This window comes from Danio rerio, chromosome 17 (genome assembly GCF_052040795.2).
Source record: "Danio rerio strain M-AB ecotype USA chromosome 17, GRCz13ab, whole genome shotgun sequence".
NCBI classification, from domain to species: domain Eukaryota; kingdom Metazoa; phylum Chordata; class Actinopteri; order Cypriniformes; family Danionidae; genus Danio; species Danio rerio.
The window spans coordinates 50,199,490-50,226,289 of NC_141037.1; the positions used below are offsets into that span (position 1 = coordinate 50,199,490).

Sequence of the window (26,800 nt, forward strand, 5' to 3'; positions counted from 1 at the left end):
TAACAAACTGAATCATAAGAACGATTTTGACATTGTAAGGTTTGCAACATGATATGATCTCTCAAACATGTAGACGACCTTTTCTTCCCATACTGTCACTGCTAATAGGTCGTGACACGCATTGAGAACTAATAGCCCTACATTAGATTACTAAATGTCAAACCAAGTACCAAGCACCAACAAATAATGTTGGAAATTTCCCCAGAAAGTCTTTGCAAATACTTTTAACCTACTTCAGATTTTTTTTAATAAGCATGCAAAGCTTTATTGATAAGCCAAGTGGCATCTGCAAACATTAATTAATTAATTAATTAATTCATTCATTCATTTTCTTTTCAGCTTATTCCCTTTATTATTCTGGGGTTGCCACAGCGGAATGAACCACAAACTTATCCAGAGTATGTTTTACACAGCAGATGCCCTTCCAGCTGCAACCCATCACAGATAAATACCCATACACTCTCATTCACACACATACACTACAGACATTTTAGCTTACCCAGTTCACCTACACCACATGTCTTTGGACTTGTGGGGGAAACCAGTGCTGAATTTAAACAAACAAATTCAATGTAGTTATGTACGGCTTAAAATGTTTGTTTAAATTGAGTTTATAAAAATTGTTTGTAACCACTTACCTTTAGTAAATAAAATAAATAATTGTTTTCAATTTAAGGTGTCTGTGAAGACATCCTAAACAATCATTATTTTGTACATGCAGCTCAACAAAAAAAAAAACCTTCTAAATGACTCTACTTTTTATTTTACAATTTGGAGAAATGTTATTAGAGCTTTATAGATAGAACAAATTTAAACAAATTGCATTGTTTTTAAAAATGTACTTAAAATTCTTCTTTATTGAAAATAATGCGGCGACGCAGTGACGCAGTAGGTAGTGCTGTGTTGCCTCACAGCAAGAAGGTCGCTGGGTCGAGCCTCGGCTGGGTCAGTTGGCATTTCTGTGAGGAGTTTGCATGTTCTCCCTGCGTTCACGTGGGTTTCCTCCGGGTGCTGCGGTTTCTCCCACAAGTCCAAAGGCATGTGGTACAGGTGAATTGGGTAAGCTAAATTATCTGTAGTGTATGTCTGGGAATAATTGTGAATGGATGTTGCCCAGTGATGGGTTGCAGCTGTTCAAGTTGGCGGTTCATTCCGCTGTGGCGACCCCAGATTAATAAAGAGACTAAGCCGAAAAGAAAATGAATGGATAAAAACAACACACACACACACACACACACACACACACACACACACACACACACACACACACACACACGCCCACAAATAATAAGTAGATTAAAAGTATATATTTAGGAATTTAAGAAATAAATTATTGATGGAACATATTTTAAAATAAGACTAAAATAAACAATCCAATAGGCAAAATAAATGTTTAAAGTTTCACAATATGAAAAGTCAATTTTACGCATCATGTGTTTCACTTTATTTTTTTTTAGCCTCTCTGAAGTGAATATAGTACATCCTAACTGCTCAGATATTGCACTAGATTATCAGTTTTAACCGCACCCATGTTTTCTCCGCCCAGTGTGAACGGACTAATGTTGTAATAATGTGACAGTGAGCAGTTAAAAACGCTCCTATGATGATTACCTATGCCACAGCAGGACAAGAACCATTCCATTCAAAGCAACGGGAACGTGAACGCGCTCCGATTGCGTCGCGTCGCCGTGAGGAGCGCGAGCCCGCGAGCAAAGGTCGAGTTTACGGCGCAGGTGCGCGGTTTAGCAGAGACCCGCTGGCACTCTTTAACTCGACCTGTCTAACTAACTTATCGTAGCTATCACTGGGGCGAGGCTTTGACACCATCTATCGAAAATGAGTCAGAAATGAGTATCTAGCGTCCAGTGTTCAGATCGGCGTTCAACACACAGCCTGTTAAAGGTCCCGCGCGCGTCTCAGGTTTCTGTCTTCAGCGGCTCCCCTTAAAAGACTCACAATGCCGAAGCCTGTAAGTACTTCTGCTTTTATTTTTTTACACGTAAAAACCAGATAACAGTGTCACAAGTGGCGACCGGCATATCAATAAACTACTTTACATAACAATTTTGTGTATCAGATATCTTATTACAGCAGCCATGTCTATTATACCTTACTAACATGTCAATTGTTTGCTTGTCCTTTGAATAGTACGTTGAAGTTGGTCGTTTTGTTTGTCAGTTAAAACAACAGACCTCTAAATGTCATTGTTTTCATTAATTAATGTTACTTTGAAACTGAAATTTATATACATTACTTAATTTTGTCTGTCACAAAGACCTACTTAAATCTACCTATTAATAACTATTAATAAACAGCAAATTAGAAGTTCATTGATTCAAATAGTTAATGGTTTATTAAAAGCGATAAAATAAAGTGTGACCGGATATTTATTACAATACATCTAAAAATTGCTTCCATGGTGAATATTTTGCTACCATTTACAATATCCATGATGGTGAAGAAAATCTGGATAAATCAGCATTTATTATATTACTTCCTCACAATTCTGGATTATGTTGAGTCAAAAGTGTTTAATTAATCAATATAATGTGTTTAAATCTTATTGTTTAATGGTCATATTGGATCTTCATTATTATGCCTATATCCTAAAATTATTTTCCAAAAGGTGTAGCGATTACCTGAACCCTCAGGAAGACTTTTAATTCGCTGGTTAACATTCTTGAGTAAGATGAGTTTTTACACATTAACTAGACTTAGACAATGACGGCGAGTTCACACTGTGTTCATGGGTGCAGAATGCAGGACAGGTAAAAGATTAGCCAAATGCACATTGTGCTGCAGTGAACATACTTTCGACTTTAGTGTGTGAGGTGAATAGCAGGATGTGATGTCACATTAATTATTGCCCTTAACATTCAAAAGAGGTTACTGGAAAACCAGTTTATTCATTAGGAGTTTTTTTCCCCTTCATTATATGAGATTTTCTAGTGGCATATGTTGATTCATACTGCATACCTCATGAACTTTGGATGTTGTAAAATGCATATATTTCACCATACCTTTATGCAGAAGATTTTAAAACTGTAATATTATATGTTATCATCAGCATCCATTAAAAGTATCTGAAAGAAATATCATTTCCAGCTTTGTCCTGCACTGAAAAAAGTGTTGCATGCAGAAGTGTTGCGAACAATTTATTTGTGTTGAATTTAAACAAACAAATTAAATTTAATAATGTTTAACTTAATTTGTTTGTTTAAATTCAGCCCAAATAAATTGTTTACAGCCACTTAACGTAAAAAATTGAGTAAATCCAATCCAAGGAATCATCTTTGAATAATTTTTTTTTCAGTGTATAATACACTGAAAAAAAATATTCGAAGATGATTCTTTGGATTTGCTAAATTTTTCATGTTAAGTGGTTGTAAACAATTATCAAGCACAAAAAAAGTTAATTATAACATGGAATAACAACAAACAGTGCTGTACTTCAATTAAAATTGAATGTCCTTTAAATTTATTTGTAACAATGTATTTTTCTGTCCAGGATCATGCATAAATGTCAGTTGTATTTTAATTGTGAAGTTTGCACTTGTAATTTCAAAAACAAAATAAAAAAAAAAACTAAATAAACAGAAAATAAGGTGATTCAAAATGGTTAAAAGCTAAAAAAAAGTATAGATTAAAAATCTAAACATTTGTTTTACAAAAAATGAACATTTACACGAAAATTATGTACTTAAAACAGAAAAACAAAAAAACAAAACAGTTTAACAAAAAAACAAAAAACAGTTTTGTGCACAGATGACAGTTACAACAACACAAACTTTGAAGTGGATTTATGAAAACACAGAATTGTGCATAAAATGCCAGTAATTGGGAATGTCATTGACTGAACTTGTAATCTGATTTCCAAAATGTGCACTTTGAAACCTCTATTTGTAAAAATGTGCATTTTTAGCCCCCTAAAATCAAACTTGAAATAAACAAAAAACTATGAAATAAACAAAAATAAATGTATAAAAGTTTTCAGTTTTAGTCAGAAAGGGTGTTGTGTAAACCTTTTCCATTCGTTGAATTACCCAAATACATTAATTAAAGGGTTAGTTCACCCAAAAATGAAAATCTGTCATTAATTCACCCTTGATTTGTTACAAAGTTGTGTTTTTCTTCTGTTGAACACAAAAGAAGATACACTGTAACAAATAATTATTTACTTTACCTAAAAAAGTGTGTAAATCTGTGTAAATCTAGAAGTGACAAACTGACTTAGAAATATGAGTAAACTCATCGTAACCTGTACTATAAAGTTGGTTTAAGTTACGTTTTATAATCGTTTTTAATCATTTACTTAAAATATTTTAAGGCAACGGGTTTACCTACTTTTTAAATAAAGTCAACTAATTGTTTTTACAGTGAATTCTGAAGAATGCTGGAAATTGATAACCATTGACTTCATTCATTCATTCATTTTCCTTTGGCTTAGTCCCTTTATTCATCAGGGGTCGCCACTGAGGAATGAACTGCCAACATATTCAGCATATGTTTTATATAGCAGATGCTCTTCCAGCAACAGCCCAGTATTTGAAAACATGACTTCCATATAGATTTAAAAAAATTTATTGTAATTTTTTTATTGTAATTTTTTTGTACATTTTTCAGTGAAGTCTTCCTTTAACTATTAGACCTGAAGCTCATTTAAGCCTAAGAAAGAGTTTTTGAGTGGAGCGCAAACACTTATCTGTGACTTGAGGAGCGTGAATTAGCACCGTCCTGTGAGAAACTCTGAACTTCCAGGCAAATGAGACATGTCTTTTTAGCAGTCCTGCGGTGTTATTACGTGCTCCAAGTCTTTCTTCCGGATGGATAAAATGTGCAGCTCTGGTAGTTGCTCATGGAGACGGCGACTGCTGGATTAACCATGCCGTCCGTTCCCATTGTTTGGACAAATCCGTCCGAGAAGACAAGCTTTGAAGATTAGAGATTATATGTGACATGCTGGCTTTGAGTTTATTATAATTTTTTATTTAATTTGGATAAAAACAGACTAAAGTTGCAAGTAATAAGCAGCTTGTTACTGACAAGGTTTAAGAAATCAGATACAGTTAAAGGCAATTTTTTTCAAATACTTTTCAAAGTGATAATTAACAGAAAGTACATTTTCTATTGTATTTTTCTTGTGGCGAAACTCTTATTTCTTTTAGTTTAGTTGGAATAAAAGTTACTTTTTACCTTAGGATCAAAATTATTAGAAACCATTTTTTTTATTGTTTCCTAGTACTGGGTTACAGCTGGAAGGGCATCCACTGCGTTAAACATATGCTAGAATAGTCGATGGTATTCCGCTGTGGCGACCCCTAATGAATAAGGACTAAGCTGAAGGAAAATTAATGAATGAATGTTTTCGATTGACTATGAAAAAAGCCACTGCTAATTTACCTAACTTTCCTAATTAACATGAATAAACTAGTTAATAATAATTTAAATTGCGCACCAATATCTTGCAAAATAACTAGTGAAATGTTATGTACTGTCATCATAGGAAAAACGTTATTAAATTATTTTTAAAAATATTATATTTAAAAATGTTTTGAAAAAAATACTCCGCATTAAACAGCATTTGGGAAATATTTGAAGAAGAATTAAAATGACACTTTAGCCTTTGACTGTATGTGCTAATATAATATTGTAGGTGTGGAATAGTTCTCATATAGATGCCATAATGTGACAGCAGTGATTTAAATTCTCTTGACACGACTGGCTGGCTATCTAAGGGCTCACTGATAAAGGTTCATTTGCATTTTGTTTCCATTATGGCAGACTAATCAGTGAACTCTGAAAATTGCACTAAAATGATTTTCAACCAAAACTGAAATTAAATATACAATTTTTTGTTGTTTATTTTTTTCAACGTTCAAACTGCATTAATATTGTCCTTCATCAGGCAAGTTACCCTGTGTTACCCAAGTGTTGCCGAAACATGTTAATATTGTGTTGTCTTCTAACTGCATATTAATTTTTGTTTTACATCAACTTAGAATTTTTACTGTATTGTATTGTGGTGTAGGGTTAACAGAAATGTTTTTAAAAATAACTTGTTTTAACATGATTTTCACCATAAATTGTTTATACTATTACTAATAATGCTATTAACTGTAAAATCCAATCTATTGAATTTTAAAAATGTTTAAAATGTATATATATATATATATATATATATATATATATATATATATATATATATATATATATATATATATATATGAAGAGTTTAGATGCAAAAACCTCCAAATGCAGTCTGAAATGTTCTCCTAAAATGAATATTTTTCCCAACCTTCTATGTTTATGTTCAGTTATTTCACTTGAAAGGCAAAGAAAATAACTTATTCATCATTATAAAAGTAAAATGGCTGAGCCTACATTCAGGAGTCTGAAAAAAATGATCATTTTAGGAGAAAATATCAAATGTCTTTTAGAAGTTTCTAAACTCTAAACTATCTCTCTCTCTCTCTCTCTCTCTCTCTCTCTCTCTCTCTCTCTCTCTCTCTCTCTCTCTCTATATATATATATATAGATGGATAGATAGATAGATCAGAACTCAGTGGTTCCCAACAGGGGGGTCCCAGCCCACTAGGGTGTCTCAGCAAGCTCTGCAGAAAATATTTACAAGTGGACAATTTGGAATAATTTTCTTATTTAAAGCTGGCTGATTTTCAGTGTAATATCATTGCGCCTGCTGTAGCCATGGTACAGCGATAAAAGTTCCTTGATTATTATGCCAGATTGAGTGTAAAGTTAGCCATATCAGCCTAGAAAATAGAAACTTTTCATTTTCCGTTAGTCTTAGTACACGATACAAGATTTAAATAGGAACATTATTGAGAGAGATGCTAATTGTCTGATCTGATTCAATGACCTATGCTAAGCTAAGCTAAAAGTGCTCCAGACACAAAGATCAGCTTAATGTACTCAAAAATGGAGAACCAGAGTTGTTAATTGAGCCTATACTGTAACAGCTTTACTGAAACAGTTTTAGTTTAGTTCTAGTTTATTCAGTTTATTGAGCACTTTCAAAACAGCTAGGGCTGACCAAAGTGCTGTAGATAAATGTGTATGCTACATTGTATATGTTTGTATTGACCTTATTCTCAAATGCGGAAGTGCGCCTGTTTTCGCGATTGTCTTAGAACTTCCGTTTCAGTCGCCTATGGGAGAAATGACAAGGAATAATAAACGGCAAAAAACGGTCAAACTACTTGCTCTACAAACAAATGTTTGCATGACTATACAGACCAAGTAGAATAATACAACAAGGAAATATCAGTTTGCAACATCAAACAACGAAACGAGCAGTTTTTAATGTCTAAAAATGAATGAAAGTGAATGAGACCGGAAGTCTCGTGCCAAAAAGATTCAAATGGCAGCGCCCGCTCGTCGGCGGAGAATAAGGTCATTTTGTGATGTGGCAGAACCACAGCACCACTTACTGGCCTGGCATGTAATGATTGTTTTTAGTTGGTTTCAGTGGTTTTGTGCGAACGCAGATATTTTTTGAGACAAGGCCAAACAAAAAGTGTAAAAACTGTTGCAGTTTTGTATGATCAGCAGTCAGTAGATCTGCAGTAGGTGACAAGTGTTGGTCAAAACACACAGATCATTTACCTGCTGATGTGGCTAAATACTAACAGCAGGGTGTAACAGTTACTGTGGTGTGAGGACTATAGCACTTGTCACTTCTCTCATGATTAGAGCTATTAAACGTGCACTAATCCTGCGTAAATTTTAGATTTTTATTTGTGCTTTGTGTAGAGATACCAGTAACAGGAAGAAAGCGTCGAACTGATTTGTGGATGGTTCTGAAATAACTTCGCTAACGTCTGTTGCACAAGTTTGAATGGTTTATCTTTACAGCTCTAGAGTAAGTTCACATGAAGATTGTGTAACTTTGACAATGCTTTTAAAGCTCTGTCAAGGTTCAGCAGGTTGTTATGAAAGCTTGCGTAAAGTGTGTTGGACTCAAACGTGAATTGATCAAGAGATTTACACTAAGTCTCTTTTGAAAACAGATATTTGATTGCATAATTACTGACAGTTTAAAAAAAATAAAGCACTTGTTCACTCTGTTTTTTATTTTTAGCTTCTTTGTGTAACATGTTAATACAGGGGAGAGGGTTGCTGAATAACTACTGAGAGATTTCAGCTGCTGTATGGGCTTTCAGTGCCTTTCTACACCTTCCTTTCTTCATGTGTTCAGAACTTTTTCCTGTGTCATTCCTTTTTATAATACATAACTTCACTTGTAAACTAATTAGATTTGTTTTTAGCATATATGGATTTCTATGGTTGTTATCATCTTCTGTTGCAAATTTCAAGTCAACGGCACCTTTATTCATTCTTTCATTTTCCTTCAGCTTGATCTCTAAAATGGTGACGTGGTGAACACTTATTTCCCTCACTGTATATATTTTATTCTACAAATATCTGAAAATGTTTTTTTCAATTGTCAAATCAGTTATCGCCACTTAGAGTTTTTTTTTTTTTTACTTTTCAGAAAATTAATATTTATAAGTTGTGATTTAAAATCAGGATTATACCAAGAAATACAGATTTTTAAATTCTTCTTAAAGCACTGGGTATGTGTTTTTTAAAATAATTAATATAATCCTTTTTAGAAATTTTATGTAAAAAATGCCTAAATTAACACTTTTTCTTGAATGTTTTACTCAACTACATACCAATAAACCATAAATCCAGAGAAAATGAGGATTGTTTTTTAGAGCTGGTTTTGTTCACAAGAGAACATTTTTTAAATATAAAAGTATCTCTTTCAAACAGTAAATACCAGATATCAGCCATGAAATGTTATACTTATGAATGTTCATTGATCTGATGTAACTATCTCTATTTCACTATTAGATAATGCAGATCTTTCATAAGGCTTTATTGCCTGTGGATTTGTGGAATGACGTGTAATTTAGTTGGCATTACACTCCATGTTATATAGTTACCATGCCTCTGATAAGCGCTTTTCTGATTGATGAATAATAAATGTTTGGTATGACAAGTGTGACGTAACTGTATCAAATATTTTATTGTGAACGTTAACTTTGCCTTAGTTTGGCCAACACATCTTTCGTTTTGTTGCAATGGCATGTTCATGAGAAACATGTTCCAAATTAGCTTATTAGAAAAATAAACATATAATATAATATACAAAATATATGCTATTTGATCATTAATCATGCATCATTTATGTTAAACTGACATTAATGTATATCATTAGCTATACTCACATTTATTTAATGTATTTTAGGCCCCATGCACACAGAGATGTGTTTAGCTGTACAGGTATTTGCCAGAAGGAACTGACAATTTTAAAGAGTGAAACTGCTATTTTTTGAAACAGGGTCCCAATGAAACGCCCTGGCATTTCAATACGAACAACCAATTTGTATATTTTGTAAAATAATGATCATTTCATCAGCCCATATCTCGACTTAGACAGCGCTACATCTGCGTTTGTGCTGCAGAAGCTACTAAGTCTAAACACTGCACTTTTTGTTTTAAAATAGACTCATTTTACCACTCCCCCAGCTGAGTTTTACCATTTTTAAATGACAGGAAGCAGTTTTAAGCTTAGCTTAGCATAGATCATTGAATCGGATTAGACCATTAGCATCTCACTCAAAAATGAGCAAAGAGCTTCTATAATTTTCCTGCTTAAAGCTGGCTGATTTTCAGCACTGAGTAATATTGTACCTGCTGCAGCCATGATATAGCAGTAAAGGTTCCTTAATTATTACACCAGAATGAGAGTACAGTTTCTAGCCATCTCAGCCTAGAAAGCAGCAGCTTAGGGCCCTAGCATACACTGGCACAATTGTTGTTTGCTAGTTTCAGCTCGGCGCAAGAGTCGTTTTGACGTTTTGCAGCACGCTTAAATAGCAAATGCATTTGCGCTCATTTGTGTGCCCATAGGCGTTCTGGTCTAAAAAAGGAGGCGTGCTGCGGCACATTGCTGGCAAGTTGCTATTTTGAGGAACTATAATAGGCTGCACAATAGACCAGATCAAAGCTGGTCTACAGTCCAGCGCAGAGCGCGTTAGTTGTGCCCCTCACTTACACATTGCTTAATACACACAGGATGTAAAGCAATACACAAATATCTTTACAAAAGAAAAATAATTAAAGAATTAAAATATTACAAAAATTATTATTTTCTAGCTAAAAACCACCGCCTCCATGCCTTTTTCATCTCGGGGGGCTTTTTTAGTTTATTCATGACAATTTGTTTTTATATAATGTTATTATTATTAGCAGAATTATTTATTATATGCAAATTTATATTTGTTTTATTAAAACTAGCTTAGATTTGCCCACCTGTCAGGTTTTAGATCATATGGGGCACAGCATGTGTATCTGAAAATCAATTAGTTTTTTGACCACACTTTGTAATTATTGTTCATTTATTCCTTTGCTGGAAATTAGAACTGAATTTAGAAATAGTTTTGAAACAAATCTTTGTGCTTAATAAATGACATTAACTATGTATAGGCTAATGGATGTCTGCATACAACACGTTTCCCTATCCACGAGAGTGAAAGTGAAAGCAAATAATGAGGAGGCTCATCTCTGATCTCGCACTGTAGATGCTCTTGTTTAACTGTTTTCTCTCTAGTAAAGCATTCAGTTTTTCCACTTACAAAGTCCGCCATGTAAATAGCAAATGCACCATGGCGCGACACAACTGACTCTTAAAGGGAATGGGAGATGAGACTCTGATTGGTTTATTCTCAAAACACACCTATAACTCATTAAGAAAATAAGCTCAACCCTGTTAGACCATGCACCATGGCGCAAAGCAGATTTTTCCATCCTTAAAATAGCAAAAGTGGATTTGGACACATCCTTAATGCTTTTGCGCCTGGATCCTCAAAATAGAGCCCTTAGTACACAATGAAAGTACATTGTGCAATGTACAAGTACAAGTCTGGAATAGGACAATTTTTGAGACAGAAAAACAGCAATGGCATATTTTATATTTCTGTACAAATGTCAGGTTTAAAGATGAGTTGTCCCATTATGGTGTGTGCACCAAATGAAATGTGCAAGTGTTTATATAAATGCATACAAAGTAACTTTTGTGTAATAAAAAATATGGGTGGAAAAAGTAACAGAAAACCCATATTTTTAATTGTAAAAATGAAACAACATACTTATTCTGACCTGTATTTATTAATTAAACACACACAAAAGAAAAAATAATAAATTATACAGTATTATATTTTAAATGATGAAAAGGTTATTGCTGAATGATAGTGGCATAAGTAATTAACATAACATTTCATTAGTATTAGTATTTTTAGCAAGTGATTCTTTTTTTCAATATGCCTGTCTATTTCCTTTGCAAATATACCTGTCAGTATATTGAATAGCATTGGGCATCATATTAATAATTTATTACATTTTACATACACATTGTACATATCCAACATTACATTTCACATTTATTACAATGATAAGTTCGATATTTTGATGCTTAAAATCTTTTTTTTGTTTTTGACACCAACACATTTTTTTAGTTTTATTTGATTCCACTTGATTGATTTAGTGCCAATGAAAGGCCGCTCACTTGTGTCTGTTCTTTGCAGATCAATGTCCGCGTCACAACAATGGACGCCGAGCTGGAATTTGCAATCCAGTCGGTTACAACAGGAAAACAACTTTTTGAACAGGTAAACATGTAATATTGAAATCTCCCTCATTATTTTGAAAAGCTTGACCAATGATGAATTCCTGCTGTTATGTAAATTGTAAAGGAATAGTTCATTCAAAAATGAAAAAAAGCTTGTTAATTTACCCCTCAGACCATCTAAGATGTAGCAGACTTTTTTTCTTCAGCAGAACATTAAAGAAGTTTCTTTTTAGCTGCTACTTTGAACATTGCAAGTCAATAGTTACCATTACTATAAGAATCACTCACTCATTCAGCTGTAGTGTCTGCTTAATCAGGGGTCGCCCTGATGAACCACCAATTACTATTTACAAATGCACAAACAATTTTGACAATTCACACAAATACTCATACAGTAGAGCTAGTTTAATTTATCCAATTCACCTATATCTTTGGACTTCAAGAAATGCCTCCTGGTCCAGCTGGAACTTAAACCAGCAACCTTCTGGCTGAAAGGCAACAGTACTAACCACTGAGTCACCGTGCTGCCCCTGCAATATGTATATTGTAGGGTTATGAGTATGAAGATTATGAACAACATTATAACCTACAGCCCCAGGCAGACAGTTTGGGATGATGTCCGGTTTGTGAACAAACAGTTCTTTTTAGTGAACTGGATGAACCAGCTCACCAGATTAGGCAGAACCATCTGAAACTATGGTTTGCTATAAGTCACTCAATCAAAACTCACGTTTATACAGTCACTCTGATGCAAATTTAAAGAATTTAAGATACTACAAAGTCAGTTTTTGCAGTCAAAGTCAGTCTCATTCAACTCTCGCTAATATTGAAGTGTGATCAATATATGCAACACACATGTATAATATATAATGACATGTAAGACATACATAAAGCATTCAAATAAAGGGGTGAAATTGAAGTTTTGATGGTTTCTCATGGTTTTCATGTAAAAAGGTGAGCTGATGAAGACTTTATGCACTCTAAAAGCTTTTGTCAAAGTATCCCTAATTCATTATTGGATACTGCAATAGTATAATTGTGTGTACATTACATCATTGTGTGATTACATAAATCAACAGGCTAATCACTTATTTGAACCAGAAACAAAGGCTGTTTCTCAATTCCAAGAATGCAGAGAACAGACTGGCGTTTTCGTGGAGAGGGGTCTTGTCAGGTTAACTCAGAAAGACAAACTCTGGAGACGGTGAAAACTGTGAACGCGTCCTGTGAGAAATGAAAGGTCACATGACCTTCATGCATTTTTAACAGAAATTTATTTAAAAATTACAGCATTCATACAACGGTTTATTGTTTTTCCTTTTTACAATATATAACATACAAAAACTTTACAAATATACGTTGCTCAATACAAATAAAACAGATTTCAATATGAATTTCAGCATATAAACTCCCTTAATTTGTTTATGTCTTTATAAAGATTTTCATTGTGAATGTTTACTATCACCATCTCATTTAGGGAAACTCCTGAGATAAATAGGTTATATCGCTGAACTTTAATAATTAACAGGTATAGAATGTTGCACTTCTTACCTCCTTTGTTCTGCTGCAATCACTTTTGGGACTTCCAGAGTGAGTTCGGTGCTCAAGTCTGCGTCCACGCATCCTCGATATCAAGAACACATCCGGGAACCTTCATGCATCCTCCAGTCTTGCGGTCTTGAGTTTTGGAACTGAACTTTGAAGGTTGATGATGACGTTACACAAGAACACAAGAATGCTGAAGTGTCTGAGACTGTAATGTAATGCAATGTACTGTCAGAAGCTATTACATAACCTGATTTTCACAGCAATGATAACCTATCTATGAGTAACACTTTATGAATGATCCAAATTCAGACCACAGTTTCAGCTAAAAACTCTTCTTTACTGTTCTACGAAAATACATATTGGATGGGTCGAAGCGGAGTAAAATAACACCAAATTTAAGTTTTGGGTGATCTACTCTGTGAAAAAAGTCATGGTTTTCAAACAAAAACTGTAAAATTACAGAAAATATCTTTATGCGAATAAAATGCAAATATATACAGTTGAAGTCAGAATTATTAAACCCCTTTTGATTATTTTTTCATTTTTAAATATTTCTCAAAGGATGTTTAACAGAGCAAGGACATTTTCACAGTATGTCTGATAATATTTTTTATTTATTTATTTATATTTTTATTTAAAAAAAAACATTTGAAGATCAAAATTATAAGCCCTTTTAAGCAATATATTTTTTCTCGATAGTTTACAAAAAGGCCATCGTTATACAATAACTTTCCTAATTACCCTAACCTGCCTAGTTAACATAATTAACCTAGTTAAGCCTTTAAATGTCACTTTAAGCTGTATAGAAATGTCCTGAAAAATATCTAATCAAATATTATTTAGTCATCATGGCAAAGATAAAATAAATCAGTTATTAGAAATCAGTTATTAAAACTATTATCTTTAGAAATGTGTGGAAAAAATCTTTCCTTTAAACAGAAAATGGGGAAAAATTATTTAGGGGGCTAATAATTCTGACTTTAACTGTGTGCATTTTACAGATATTTTAGATGAAAGTTTTATAGAAAAAAGCAGTAATTTGACATTTTCCTTGTTTAAATTAAAAGGTTTGCTTTTATTTTATGTTTTTTTTAAATGATTAGCTTTACAGTTGAATCTTTCCTAGATTATTGTGATGAAACACATTCATTAAAGTCATCATATAAGGGACATTCTACCAGAAATGTACATTTTCACTAATAAAAATGTGACAGGGCCTGACTTTTAAGCTTTTCTTTCTAAAAAAATCATACAAAACAAGCATAAAATCCTACAATTTAATGATGGAATGCATCCATGTTCACTGTCAAATTATGTCCCTTATAGCCTTAAAGGTGTATTGCACGCATTTTATGTTAAATTTAATGCAAATAGGGCTGACAGAAACATGGGGACAATTATAAAATAGTATTTATTTGTAGAATTTATTCATAATTGGCATCAAGGTGGCGCAGTGGGTAGCACAATCGCCCCACAGCAAGAAGGTCGCTGGTGTGAGCGCTGACTTGGTCAATCGCCTTTTCTGTGTGGAGTTCAAATACATGCGGTATTGGTGAATTGAATATGCTAAATTAGCCATAGTCTATGTCTGTGAATGAGTGTGTATGGGTGTTTCCCATTGTTGGGTTGCAGCTGGAATAAAAGCGTCCGCTGCGTAAAACATATGCTGGATAAGTTTGCGGTTCATTACGCTGATTACCCCTGATTATTAAAGGGACTAAGCCATAAAGAAAATGAATGAATGAATGAATTTATTTAAATTTCATATTTTTAATCAATTGATGTAAATGGTAACAACTTAAACTTGCTATTTCTGAAGTTTTTTTTCTAAATTAAAGTTTTTAGCATAACAAAACTGTTGAAGCTGTAGGTTCAATTGGGCTGAGGAGAAGGACAATGACAGGGTTTGTACATTTGTAAAGTGTTTTTAATAAAGAAAAGAACATCTGAGAATTCCTGACATTCATTTAAAGAACGACTCACAGAAATCAACCATCAATCCATTTTAGAATTTTGTTAGGATGAAATACTTTTTATTCATTATATTTATATCAAATAGTCAGGTTTTTTTTTTTTCTCAAATTAGTCTGTTTATCAAGGCGGCATTTATTAAATGTAAAAAAAATTGTTCAATTGTTTAATATTTATTAAAGTTTTAAATAACTGCTTTCTTATTATTACTCCAGTCATTATTACTTTTATTACAATTTCATTAATAATAATAATAATAATAATAATAATAATAATATTTCTGGAGAATCATGTGATTCTGAAGACTAAATGAAGCTTAAATTTCATCATTAAACCTGGAATAGATTTTTAAATAAATTATAAACTAATTAAGTTATTTTATAGTGCAATAACATTTCACAATTTTACAATTGTACTGTATTTTTGATGACATAAAGGCAGTCTTGGTGAGCAGGAGAAGCTTATTTTAAAACATTTAAAAATCACACGGACCTCACACTTTTAACCGGTAGTGTGTGTTTTTAATTCAGGAACAGATAATGTACGTTTCTGGTAGAATGTCCCATATGTGTTCAAAGAAACCCTGTTATTTTACAGATTTGAACTAACTTACCGTAATTAAAAAATACATGATGAAAGTTTTAATTTAACACTTTAATTGTGGAAGTCTGAAAATAAAAATAAAAAACATAAAACTCATTAAAATCACCTTACAACTTTTATTTATAGCATTTACTATACATTTACTTTAATAGCATTAAAATTATGTACTAACATGTACTTTTTCTCCACTTTAAATATGGATGAGGGGGCGTTTTAATAGTTTCACTTGCAATAGGAAGACCTATAAAAAAATCCTAGCAAGAGGATACACATATGTGCTTGTTTATTAGTATCTACTATTTAAACTGCCACACACACAATATCCTACCACAATGACTCATCAACTTGTAGCAACTTGTAAACTATTTTTAAGACTCTTTTTCTTTTTGTAACGAAACTCTGTCACTAATTGCATTTTGCTTTTGTTAGTCACACCCGAATTCATGCTCATGACTGCCGTCACTGGGTGTAAATCATTTTTCAGATACTGTTAAGATTAGTAATGCTGCACTATCTTATTATGGTGATTAGTGAGGTTCGTGATAATACAGGACATATGGAATATAACGGCAAGGTGGAGAACACCATCTCTGCCTTTATTTGTACACACATAACTGATAAGGAGATGGGTTGGGTGGTGGTTTCCCTCCCTGTGGATAACACAAACTTTTACTGAAGTAGAGATTCTCCCATTGTTTAACCTACAACATAACGTCATGCTTTTTATTAAGTGCTGAGGTGATTCTGTATTGTGTTTCAAAAATGCGTCATATATATTGATATCGCAGCTTTGATTCATTGTGTTGTGTTGGTCACATGCGTAAGAAGCTGAATCTGATCCGTTTTCAGGTGGTTAAGACGGTGGGTTTGCGTGAGATCTGGTACTTCGGTTTGCAGTTCACAGACAACAAAGGCTTTCTGACATGGCTGAAACTGGACAAGAAGGTATTCCTTATCATGTATTTATCGGTATACAAAAGATGTTTTGTGTTTGCAATTTGCATATATAATAAATAATAAATGCTTGATATTAAAATGCTGAATTACAGGGTTCATACGGTTATGGAAAACCTGGAAAAGTCATGGATTTTTGACATGGCATTTTCCAGGCCTGGAAAAGTTTTGGAAAAACAGAAAAACCCACAAAGTTTCGGAAAAGTCATGGAAATTAGTTTAACAAATATCTGTATAGTTGAATTAGGGCAGCGCGATATGGGAAAAATCTGATATTTTTATTTCTGTGATATATATTGCGATGTGAATACAATTTTACCTGATGATTTAACAAGATTTGGGGGGATTTTGTAGAGGAGTAAGTCTAGAATAATATATAACAAATAAATTACAAGCATAGATAAATAAAATATAGTCAAGATAAAAATGAATGAAAGTTTTCAGGGATTCACTATTTAGGTACAGATATTGAATATCTATATCAGATACCTCTCTTTTCACCCTGATGATCCCTCGGTTCCAGCTCGCATCTCCGCCTGCCTGTCAGACATTTCACACTGGATGAAAGATCATATTCTTCAGCTTAACCTCACGAAAACAGAAATGCTTGAAGTTTCTGCCAACCCGACTCTACATCATAACTTCAATCCAGATGGATGGGGCAACCATTACTACATCCAAAATGGTGAAAGAGCTTGGAGTAACGATTGATGACCAGCTAAACTTCTCTGACAACATTTCTAGAACTGCTCGATCGTGCAGATTCTCTATAACATCAGAAAGATCCGACCCTTCTTATCTGAACATGCAGCTCAACTCCTTGTTCAAGCTCTTGTTCTCTCCAAACTGGACTATTGCAACTCTCTATTAGCCGGGCTTCCAGCTAACTCTATCAAGCCTCTTCAGCTGCTTCAGAACGCAGCAGCATGAGTGGTCTTTAATGAACCTAAAAGAGCACATGTCACTCCGCTACTCATCCGTTTGCACTGGCTGCCAGTTGCTGCTCGCATCAAATTCAAAGCTCTGATGTTTGCCTACAAAGCGACTTCTGGCTTTGCTCCTCCTTATCTGCTCTCACTTCTGCAGATTTATGTGCCCTCCAGAAACTTGCATTCTGTGAATGAACGTCGCCTCGTGGTTCCATCCCAAAGAGGGAAGAAATCACTTTCCCGAACTCTCGCATTCAATCTGGCATGTTGGTGGAATGAACTCCTTAACTGCATCAGAACGGCAAAGTCACTCGCTGTCTTCAAGAAACGACTAAAAACTCAACTATTTAGTCTCCACTTTACTTTCCAATCTGCAATTGCCTCTCTGGCTCCACCGCTAACTGTTTTAAAAAAACAACAAAAAATTGACTAATGTTTTGCTTCTTACATTTTACATACCTGAAACTTGCCTACAGCACTTATTCATTGTTGCTCGTATAGTTGTGTAAATTGCCTCCTTGTCCTCATTTATAAGTCGCTTTGAATAAAAGCGTCTGCTAAATGACTAAATGTAAATGTAAAAGAATAATCAACACTGCATAGTCTTCCTTGTATATTATTTATTCTTTATTCAAATTTCAAAACAAGTCTTGTGGCCGGATGTTTTAAAATGTGAAATGTTCACACAGTCACAGGCCTTAAAGGGACAGTTTACTCAAAGATTAAAATGTACTCACTATTTAGTCACACTTCACTTGTTTCAATACTATAGAAGTTATTAAATTAGATTCTTTTTGTGTTCATTTAACAAAAAAAGAAAAGTGTTTGAAACAAGTGAAGGGTGTAATGTAAATGGTAAGGAATATTTAGGTGGACTATCTCTTTAAAAATGCATGCAGATGATAAACCTTTACTCCATTATGATTAAACTCTATATTAAACTATACTCACATGTTTGCAAATCCTGCAGTGTGATTATTGCGGATGCACACATTGCGATATTGATGCAGAAACAATATATTGTGCAACTTGAATATAGGTTAGTTGTCTTTACTTACTTTCTGTTTTTGGCAAAAAACTTGCTCTCACATAGTTAGTGCTGTGTAAGCATTATCAAAATTAATTTTACATAAGATATAAAAACAGATTGAAAGAAAAAATAGATTGTTGCGTGCTCTATGATATGCTGTAATACATTTAAACGTCATTGTTTTTCTTAATATTTACCATGTATATATAGACATTACATGAAACAATACGTCATGAAAATGTACTTGAAAGTTCTGGAAAAAGTCTTGGAAAAGTCATGGAATTTTAGTAGTAAAAATGTGTATGAAATCTGTAATTAATGTTAATACTGTTAAAAGCATATTAATAATATGTTAATAACATTTTCAGTGATAGTTTAAAAACAAATGTTGTTGTTTAACTAGTCACCTATTGTTTATCAGACATTACAAAGATTTTAGCACTGACATTTCAATACAAAAACAACAACAAAAAATACAGCTTGGCTCTTGATGATACATTAAAGTGAAACATTCAAACTATTTGTAAATAAAAACCTGATAAAACTCTGATCAGAAGTAAATAGATCAGACTACTGTAAATTAACATTATTTACAACATTACAAGCTTTAATCTAAAGGCAGGGCAACATTTGTATTTAGTTTAATTTAGAGCAAAACCTATTTCCCATTTGACATGAATGACATCTCAAACTGTGACGTGATGAGGAGGAAATTAATATAGCTTGTTTAATTTAGATTTTTAGCCTCCCAAAAAATAAAACAGATTAGAAAATCCCTTTATAGTCTCATTAGGCTGGGCATACACCGTGCAAATTTGGTCATATTTTGAGACCTGTGGATCTTTTCTTTGAACCAGACCAAATTTCATCTTTGCAGTGTGTCGTTTGTCATGCTGTGTAAAAGGGGAACAGAGAGGGTGCTAACCTCTCCTAATCAGCAATTGGATGATTATTCTGACATGTCAAAAATTTGGTCGAACCTTATGAGGGAATCACCACATTGATTCAGAACTTCGCTCTATCTACAAAAACAGAACCACACTTCTGGGTTCATGGGAGTGTGTTGGTGCAATATTAAATGATACTGTCCTAAATGCACAGAAACAATTTGAGTACGATATTCTGTTTATATATTTGCAAGATTCAGAGAAAAACAAAACTTGTTGTGTTTTTTTAAGTTCTTTCTGCCCTCCTAAACTTCACACTCCTTCCCATTAGGTGGCGTGAGTACACATATACTGGTTTGCCAACAACCAATGAATGAGAAAGAAGAAGGAGATGTGTTGCGCTGTAGATTGATACTGCAAAATTTGGTATCGGGACAATATTGGTAATACCAATACCGATTCCAATACCGATACTTCTCTTTTTTTTCGATTGAATTTTGGCAAATGTAGCAAAAGTATCACATCAAATCTTTTACAAAATGAAACAACTTTTAAGATATTCATGTTAATGAACAATTTTTGGAAAGATAATTGCTCAAAATAATCGCTGACTCTGTAAGATTTTAAAACTTCACTCCCTATTTTGACTTTTTATCTTTTGGAAATGTTGTAGTACCAGCTGTTATGATTATTTGCCTCTTTATGATAAATAGTTTGTTGTAGCCTTTATTTGTAATTTACTTTGAATAGAAGCATCTAAGAAAAAAAAAAAAACTTGAAGGAAAAAGTCCTTCCATTTGAGGTTTTTATAATAGGAATAGGAATAATATAATAACAAAACATCATTTCTTTCCTAAAACATCTTTGTCTTTAAATAAATATTAATACATTTAAAGCAATATAAAGCAACCAATGCACAAAATGCATACTGGAGAACATATATAAGTTTTTAATTTAGTGGCTAATTTGTATGAATATTTGGGTTTAGGGGCAGGGTTGGGTGTCACACCTCCTTTTTAAAATCTTACATTTACATACATCGTACATTAGCTGCTAAACAGAGAAAACGTAAAATAGTTACATTTCAGGCTGTTTAAACCACATTTTTACATACACTTATATCCTTTGATGATCCTTTGACATTAGTATCATTTTACACTGAAGTAGCAATCTCGTTAGGCTATATCATTCCGATATTAATATCAATGTTGGTATCAATATTAGATTCAATCCGCATACATGCATAGTGTTAGCAATCTAGTTACTGCCGAACCGTAATTTTCCTTGTCAGTGTTGTTAGTAATCACATGGAAATCGCAAATGGAATCGTTCATGCCCAGCCTTACAGTACGAGATCACTAGCAACCACTCAAAACATTGTAGCAACCACCAACAACACCCTAAAAACAACACAGAGAACAGCTAAAGCCCACTGAAACCATCTTATCAATGGGTGTGGACGTAGTGTAGGTGTTCCTTTACTATTTTATTACTGTCACATTGAGTACTCTGAAGATTCACTCTCTGACATGTGATCACGTCTTTTTTTGATAAGCATGTATGCTTGCAATGCATATTTGAAAGAATTTAGATTATTGCCTACTCCGAAAAAAAATATTCATGAGATTTACTACATTTTTAAGGTAACTGGTTACAAAAATTTATATGGGCTGAATTTAAACAGCCAAATTAAGTTGAACATTACTAAATTTAATTTGGTTGTTTAAATTCAGCCCATATAAATTGTTTGTAACCAGTTACCTTAAAAATGTAGCAAACCTCATGAATATTTTTTTCAGAATAGGCAACAATCTAAATTCTTTCAAACATGCATTGCAAGCACACATGCTTATCAAAAGAAGACGCGATCACATGTCAGAGAGTGAATCTTCAGAGTACTCAATGTGACAAATGTAAATTCAATAAAGCACTTTTTACACAGTTTAGATTCAGTACTAAAAAAACATGTTAATCTGTCTTTATTAATTACAATTTCCACTCACATTAGAATTTGTCACCCCATTATTTACATCTAGACTTTAAATCAGTGTTTACCCCCTGCTATAAAGTTTTGCTTTCACAAATGTTTTACAAATGCAGAGATTTTCATCAGAATCCAAAAGTGTTGTAAGATATACACAAAATTAATAACATTCAGCTTTTTAAAATGGTTTGCAAACATCATTTTTTAAAAAGTAATTGTTTTAGTAATATAATCTATATATTATACATTCGACGTTCAGTTATTCCTTTTTCTGCTTTTATAGGTGTCCTCTCAAGAGGTGAAACAGGAGAACCCTCTGCAGTTTAAGTTTCGGGCCAAGCACTACCCTGAGGACGTGTCAGAGGAACTGATTCAGGACATCACAAAAAAGCTTTTCTTCCTGCAAGTGAAGGAAAGCATCTTGAGCGATGAGATCTACTGTCCGCCAGAGACAGCGGTGCTGCTGGCCTCGTATGCTGTCCAGTCCAAGTTTGGAGACTTTACACCTGAAACCCACAAAACAGGATACCTGTCATCTGAGCGGCTCCTGCCACAGAGGTGAGTGAAACTATTTAAAAGCATTAATCCCGTGTTTGTTTTCTATTGACTCTCTTGTGCTTTCTAGTGCTTATTTTTTGTCCCTGGAGTTTAATTTCCTAAAAAGTTAGTTTCCAACCCCGCTTCATCATAACAATTGTTGCTGATGATATAAACAAGTATTTGATTAAGGTTGGTGCCAAACTTCACATGAAGGTTGCAACAAAGGCTTGTTCTGAATATTAACCCCTATATACAGACCGCAAAGTATGTATGCATTTTGTTTTTAAAATGAACGCTACGGGGCGGTACCAGCTGACTGCTTATCTCAGTGTGGACAGCTTTTCTACTGTTACCGGTTAGGTTTAGGGAAGTGAGTGGTTGCTGGTTAATCAGTGCTTTTTAAAGGGCCATGAAACCCCCCTATTTTGGTTCAATCAGAACTTTATCAAAAAATGCTTCAAGATTGTAATGTGTTTGTAATGAGGCAACAAACACATGTAAACTGCTGAAGTGTTTAATGAACATTTATGCTTTGTGTCACATCACTTAGCTCTTACTGTTATTTTGCTGGAGTGAAATGACAGTAATAAACTCATTTGTTTATGCGGAGGTTGATATTAATTCCTCCCTTTGATCTTAAATGTCATCTAAATGCATTTCTGTCTGGCCATTTTATTTGTAGTATAATTATAATTTAATTATAATTATAATTAATTTAATTATAATTCAAGTCTTTGCCTTGATATTTTCATTTTATTTTCATTTTTTTATTTTATACGGGTGCAGCACTTTTGTATTGTTATATTTATTACTTATTTTATATGTGATTCTGTGTAAACGATAGAGTACTTGACCAGCACAAACTCTCGAAAGAGCAGTGGGAGGAGAGGATTCAGATTTGGCACGAAGAACACAGAGGGATCCTCAAGTGAGTGTAACTACAAACTCTCATTTTCCCATCAAGTTCAAGTCACCGTTCATGATTATCACCTCCTTAAATGCTGCTTCACCAGGGAAGACAGCATGCTGGAGTATCTGAAGATCTCGCAGGACCTAGAGATGTACGGCGTCAACTATTTCGACATTAAGAACAAGAAGGGAACAGACCTGTGGTTAGGAGTGGACGCTTTGGGGCTGAATATCTATGAAAAAGATGATAGGTGAGCACTTTTTTGATCCTTCTGATTTAGACGTAATGTCAGGAAATAGGGTTATTAGGGTCAGTGTGGCAGCTGTCATGACTGGGCGGTTAATGACCTGTCCAAACCAACAAGCCAAACAAGTCAATATGAAGGCATGATGCTCATTATTAAGAGGTCATTGCACTTTAGGAGTAATGGAGCACAATATTTCTGATTGTTGACAAACACACATGCACACACACACACAGTTTGTTTTTGTGAATTGTAGGGGCATTAGGTTACCTGGGTTTTTATACTGTGCAAACTGTATTTTCTATTGCGCTGCCTATAAATCCAACCCTTACAGGAAACTGTGTAGTTTTACCTAAAAAACACTTTAATTTATAATTTATTCATCAGCAGTGTCCCCATTCCTGTGTAATACCCATGTTATTATATATATATATATATATATATATATATATATATATATATATATATATATATATATATATATATATATTTGTACGGTGGCTAAGAGAGGTTAACGTGCTGCAATTTAAGAAATCGCTTGCAATTACAAAAAAAAAAAAAAACGACAGCAAAAGATCTTCCTCTGTCTGACAGCACACGTGCAGCAAATCCTCACAATGCAAACTAGGGAGGCTCAAAATAATCGATTAACCGATTACCGAAAGGGTGCACTTGTAACCGATTAATGGTATCAGTTAACGATTCAAATATTATTTATATATTTTTAGTTTGGCTGCACAAGTGTTAAGTGTTTTTGTGTTAAGAGGGGCATCTTTTGAATGGTTTCCTAACAGCCACAAGTGTTTTGCACGCGGCTCATCCCAGAGCAGCAGTTTGTGTTGTCAAGACAACTACAGAGAACTTTTAAAGACGTAGGAGAGACTAATCAAATCAATTTAAATCAAATCACTTTTATTGTCACGTCATCAGCAGCATGTGTGCTATGATGAGTGAAAAGCTTAGCTTAATGCTCGCTGTTTCAAGTTATCCAGAGCTGTATGACTTTACAAATCTTGAATATCACAATATTATTAAACATTGCAATTGTAACAACATAGACGGCAACACTCTTGCACAATCACTACGCAGCTGATTCAGTCGTTTCATCGTGCAAAAAAAGAGGACCGCGCCTTTTTTTCCTTGTCAAAAGGAGTGAGTTGCGTCTCGCGTTTTTGGAATGGAAAATCACGTTTGCTCTGATCAGACATGTTTGATAACTCTCGGGACGATAACATATGACCACATATGCCTACAGACATATTTGCTAAAGTAGCAAAATGGAAGAAGAATATTGCTGTTTTATACAGACGAGTTGATGCCAAACCAGCGCTGATGCTGATGGCCTCCTGTATCTGCATCATAAACACAACAAATAGGCTTAAGCTTTCATTTTACAACTTATAAAGCATGTATGCAAATTATTGCAATATCATATTTGAACATCAAAACTGTTACAAAAAGTCAAAATATGCGCGCGTTGTCATTGTCTTTTCATCACGCAGTGTGCGCACTTGAACCGCGAGAGAGAGAGTAAACCATATAGCAAGACATAATCTTTAAAATAATGATTTCTTTTAAAAATGTAAAAAAATGTTTTGTAATATAATAATAACAAAGGGCCATTAAATAAATGCATATTTTCCGTGGAGGAAGCGATTTGAGGAAGTCTGCTATTTTTATTTGACGGAAAACAAAAACATATTATTGGAAAAATTGGAAACAGCCTATGCCCGCTCTTAAAAGGGATCAGTTGGTGTTTTTGTTTTGTTCTCTAAATGAATTATTTAAGTGAAAATAATTTCCGGCAGGCCTATTTATTTTATTCATTTTATTTAGTTTATTCTGGTTTTCTATGCTTTTGAAAACACTGCAGCTGTGTGAAGATGCTCTGTTATGTTCTGTTATTATTATGCTTGCAAGTTAAAATAAATCAGTATTTTAAAATGCAATATTTACACAAACACAAAATAAACACGTCAATTTGTTTAAATTTTTCTTATAATAATTTAATAGTAATCTGACCAGTTAACCGTTAATATCCGATTAATGAGTGGCGGTTGTCGGTTTGCAAAATTAACCGAAATGGGCATCCCTAATGCAAACACATTTAAAAAAAAAAACGTGCTGCATTTTCCCAAAATGCAATCAAATGAATAAAACAGGCTGCATTTTCCCAAAATGCAATCAAATGAATAAAACGGGCTGCATTTTCTCACAACACTTGTAAACAGAAAAGGACACAACGGAAGTGTTTCAAGGGGACCCAAAAACCTGACGAACATTGCTGTGTTGTGACTATTGCTCAGTGCAGTTGTAGGATTTTTGAAAAGTGGGTTTTTCGTTGTTTATTTTAACATCCTGATTCCGTTTTCTTTAGTATTTATGAGTCTAAATAACTATAACCTAAATACCCGTCATGTTTTAGGGTCCCATTAAAACATTTCCATTCCGTTCCATGCTATTTGAAAGTGTTGTGAGAAAATGCAGCATGTTTTTTTTTAATGTGTATGCGTTGTGAGGATTTGTAGCACATGTGCTGTCAAACAGATCTGTTTTTAATTTGTTGGCTTTTTTTTGTAGTTGCACATGTTTTCTTAATTTGCAGCACGTTTAGCTTTGTCTTGAGATGTCACAAAAACATGAACACACACTTTTAAAAAAGTTTGAGTTGCAGGATATAATTATTTTGTTTTCTGTACTTAGGTTGACTCCGAAAATTGGATTTCCCTGGAGTGAAATAAGAAACATCTCGTTCAATGACAAGAAGTTCATAATCAAACCCATTGACAAAAAGGCTCCGGTAAGTTTTGACAAAATGACAAAATAAGAGTAATGAAGATAAAGAAAGAATAAATTTAAGATTAATAAATAGGTTTAAATGCTTGTTTCATGTGACATAGAATTGAAATTTTTTTAAGTGATTTGTTTTAATATAGGCTAGTTTTTAAAATAAATGTTTGTGATGATCAGGAAATGGCAATTTAATGACTTGATAAATGTTGTAACTTAAAAATGGATCATGTATTTTTAAATATATCTATAAATTATTATTTATTATTATATTATCTGTTGTAATTTTCAAGTTTGTAGTTATTTCAAAAATCGGATAAAATTTAGGGTGGTCACTTAACATCTTTAAAATAGTTTAATAAGTATATGTATAAGTTAAAAGAAGTATGTTATTTGCAGTTACTATAATTATGTAGAAAAAGTGATTTAAAACTGTGTTTTGATATATGTACTGGGAGAGACATTTGTGTTGAAGATGTCTGAGTGGATTCAAATAAGTATTATGATTGGAATACAAATTATTATAAGAGGATGGGATTTAGCAGGTCCACCATAATTTCAAGAATGGTTTACAGAATCGGGGAAGGTGGCAGCAAATGAAAAAATAACATAGATTACTTTTTACTATCTTTATTTTTATAGCTCTTTTACAATGTAGATTGTGTCAAAGCAGAAGTTCTAGTAAATTTAAAAACTGTGTCAGTCCAGTTTTCAGAGTTGAAGTTCAGTTTAGTTCAGTTCATTTATTCATTTT

The 26,800-nt window shown here is 33.5% G+C and overlaps 1 protein-coding gene across 1 annotated transcript in view; it reads left to right on the forward strand.

Moving 5' to 3' along the window:
• The first annotated feature begins 1,871 nt into the window (after positions 1–1,871).
• The window catches only part of ezra (ezrin a), a 36,492-nt gene continuing 11,563 nt past the window's right edge, over positions 1,872–26,800 (forward strand). The window contains 7 exon segments of the mRNA NM_001020490.1: positions 1,872–1,969; positions 11,613–11,696; positions 16,628–16,723; positions 21,846–22,120; positions 22,947–23,030; positions 23,116–23,262; positions 25,960–26,056. Of these exon segments, the coding sequence (NP_001018326.1) occupies positions 1,958–1,969; positions 11,613–11,696; positions 16,628–16,723; positions 21,846–22,120; positions 22,947–23,030; positions 23,116–23,262; positions 25,960–26,056 (795 nt within the window). The 5' untranslated portion in view covers positions 1,872–1,957.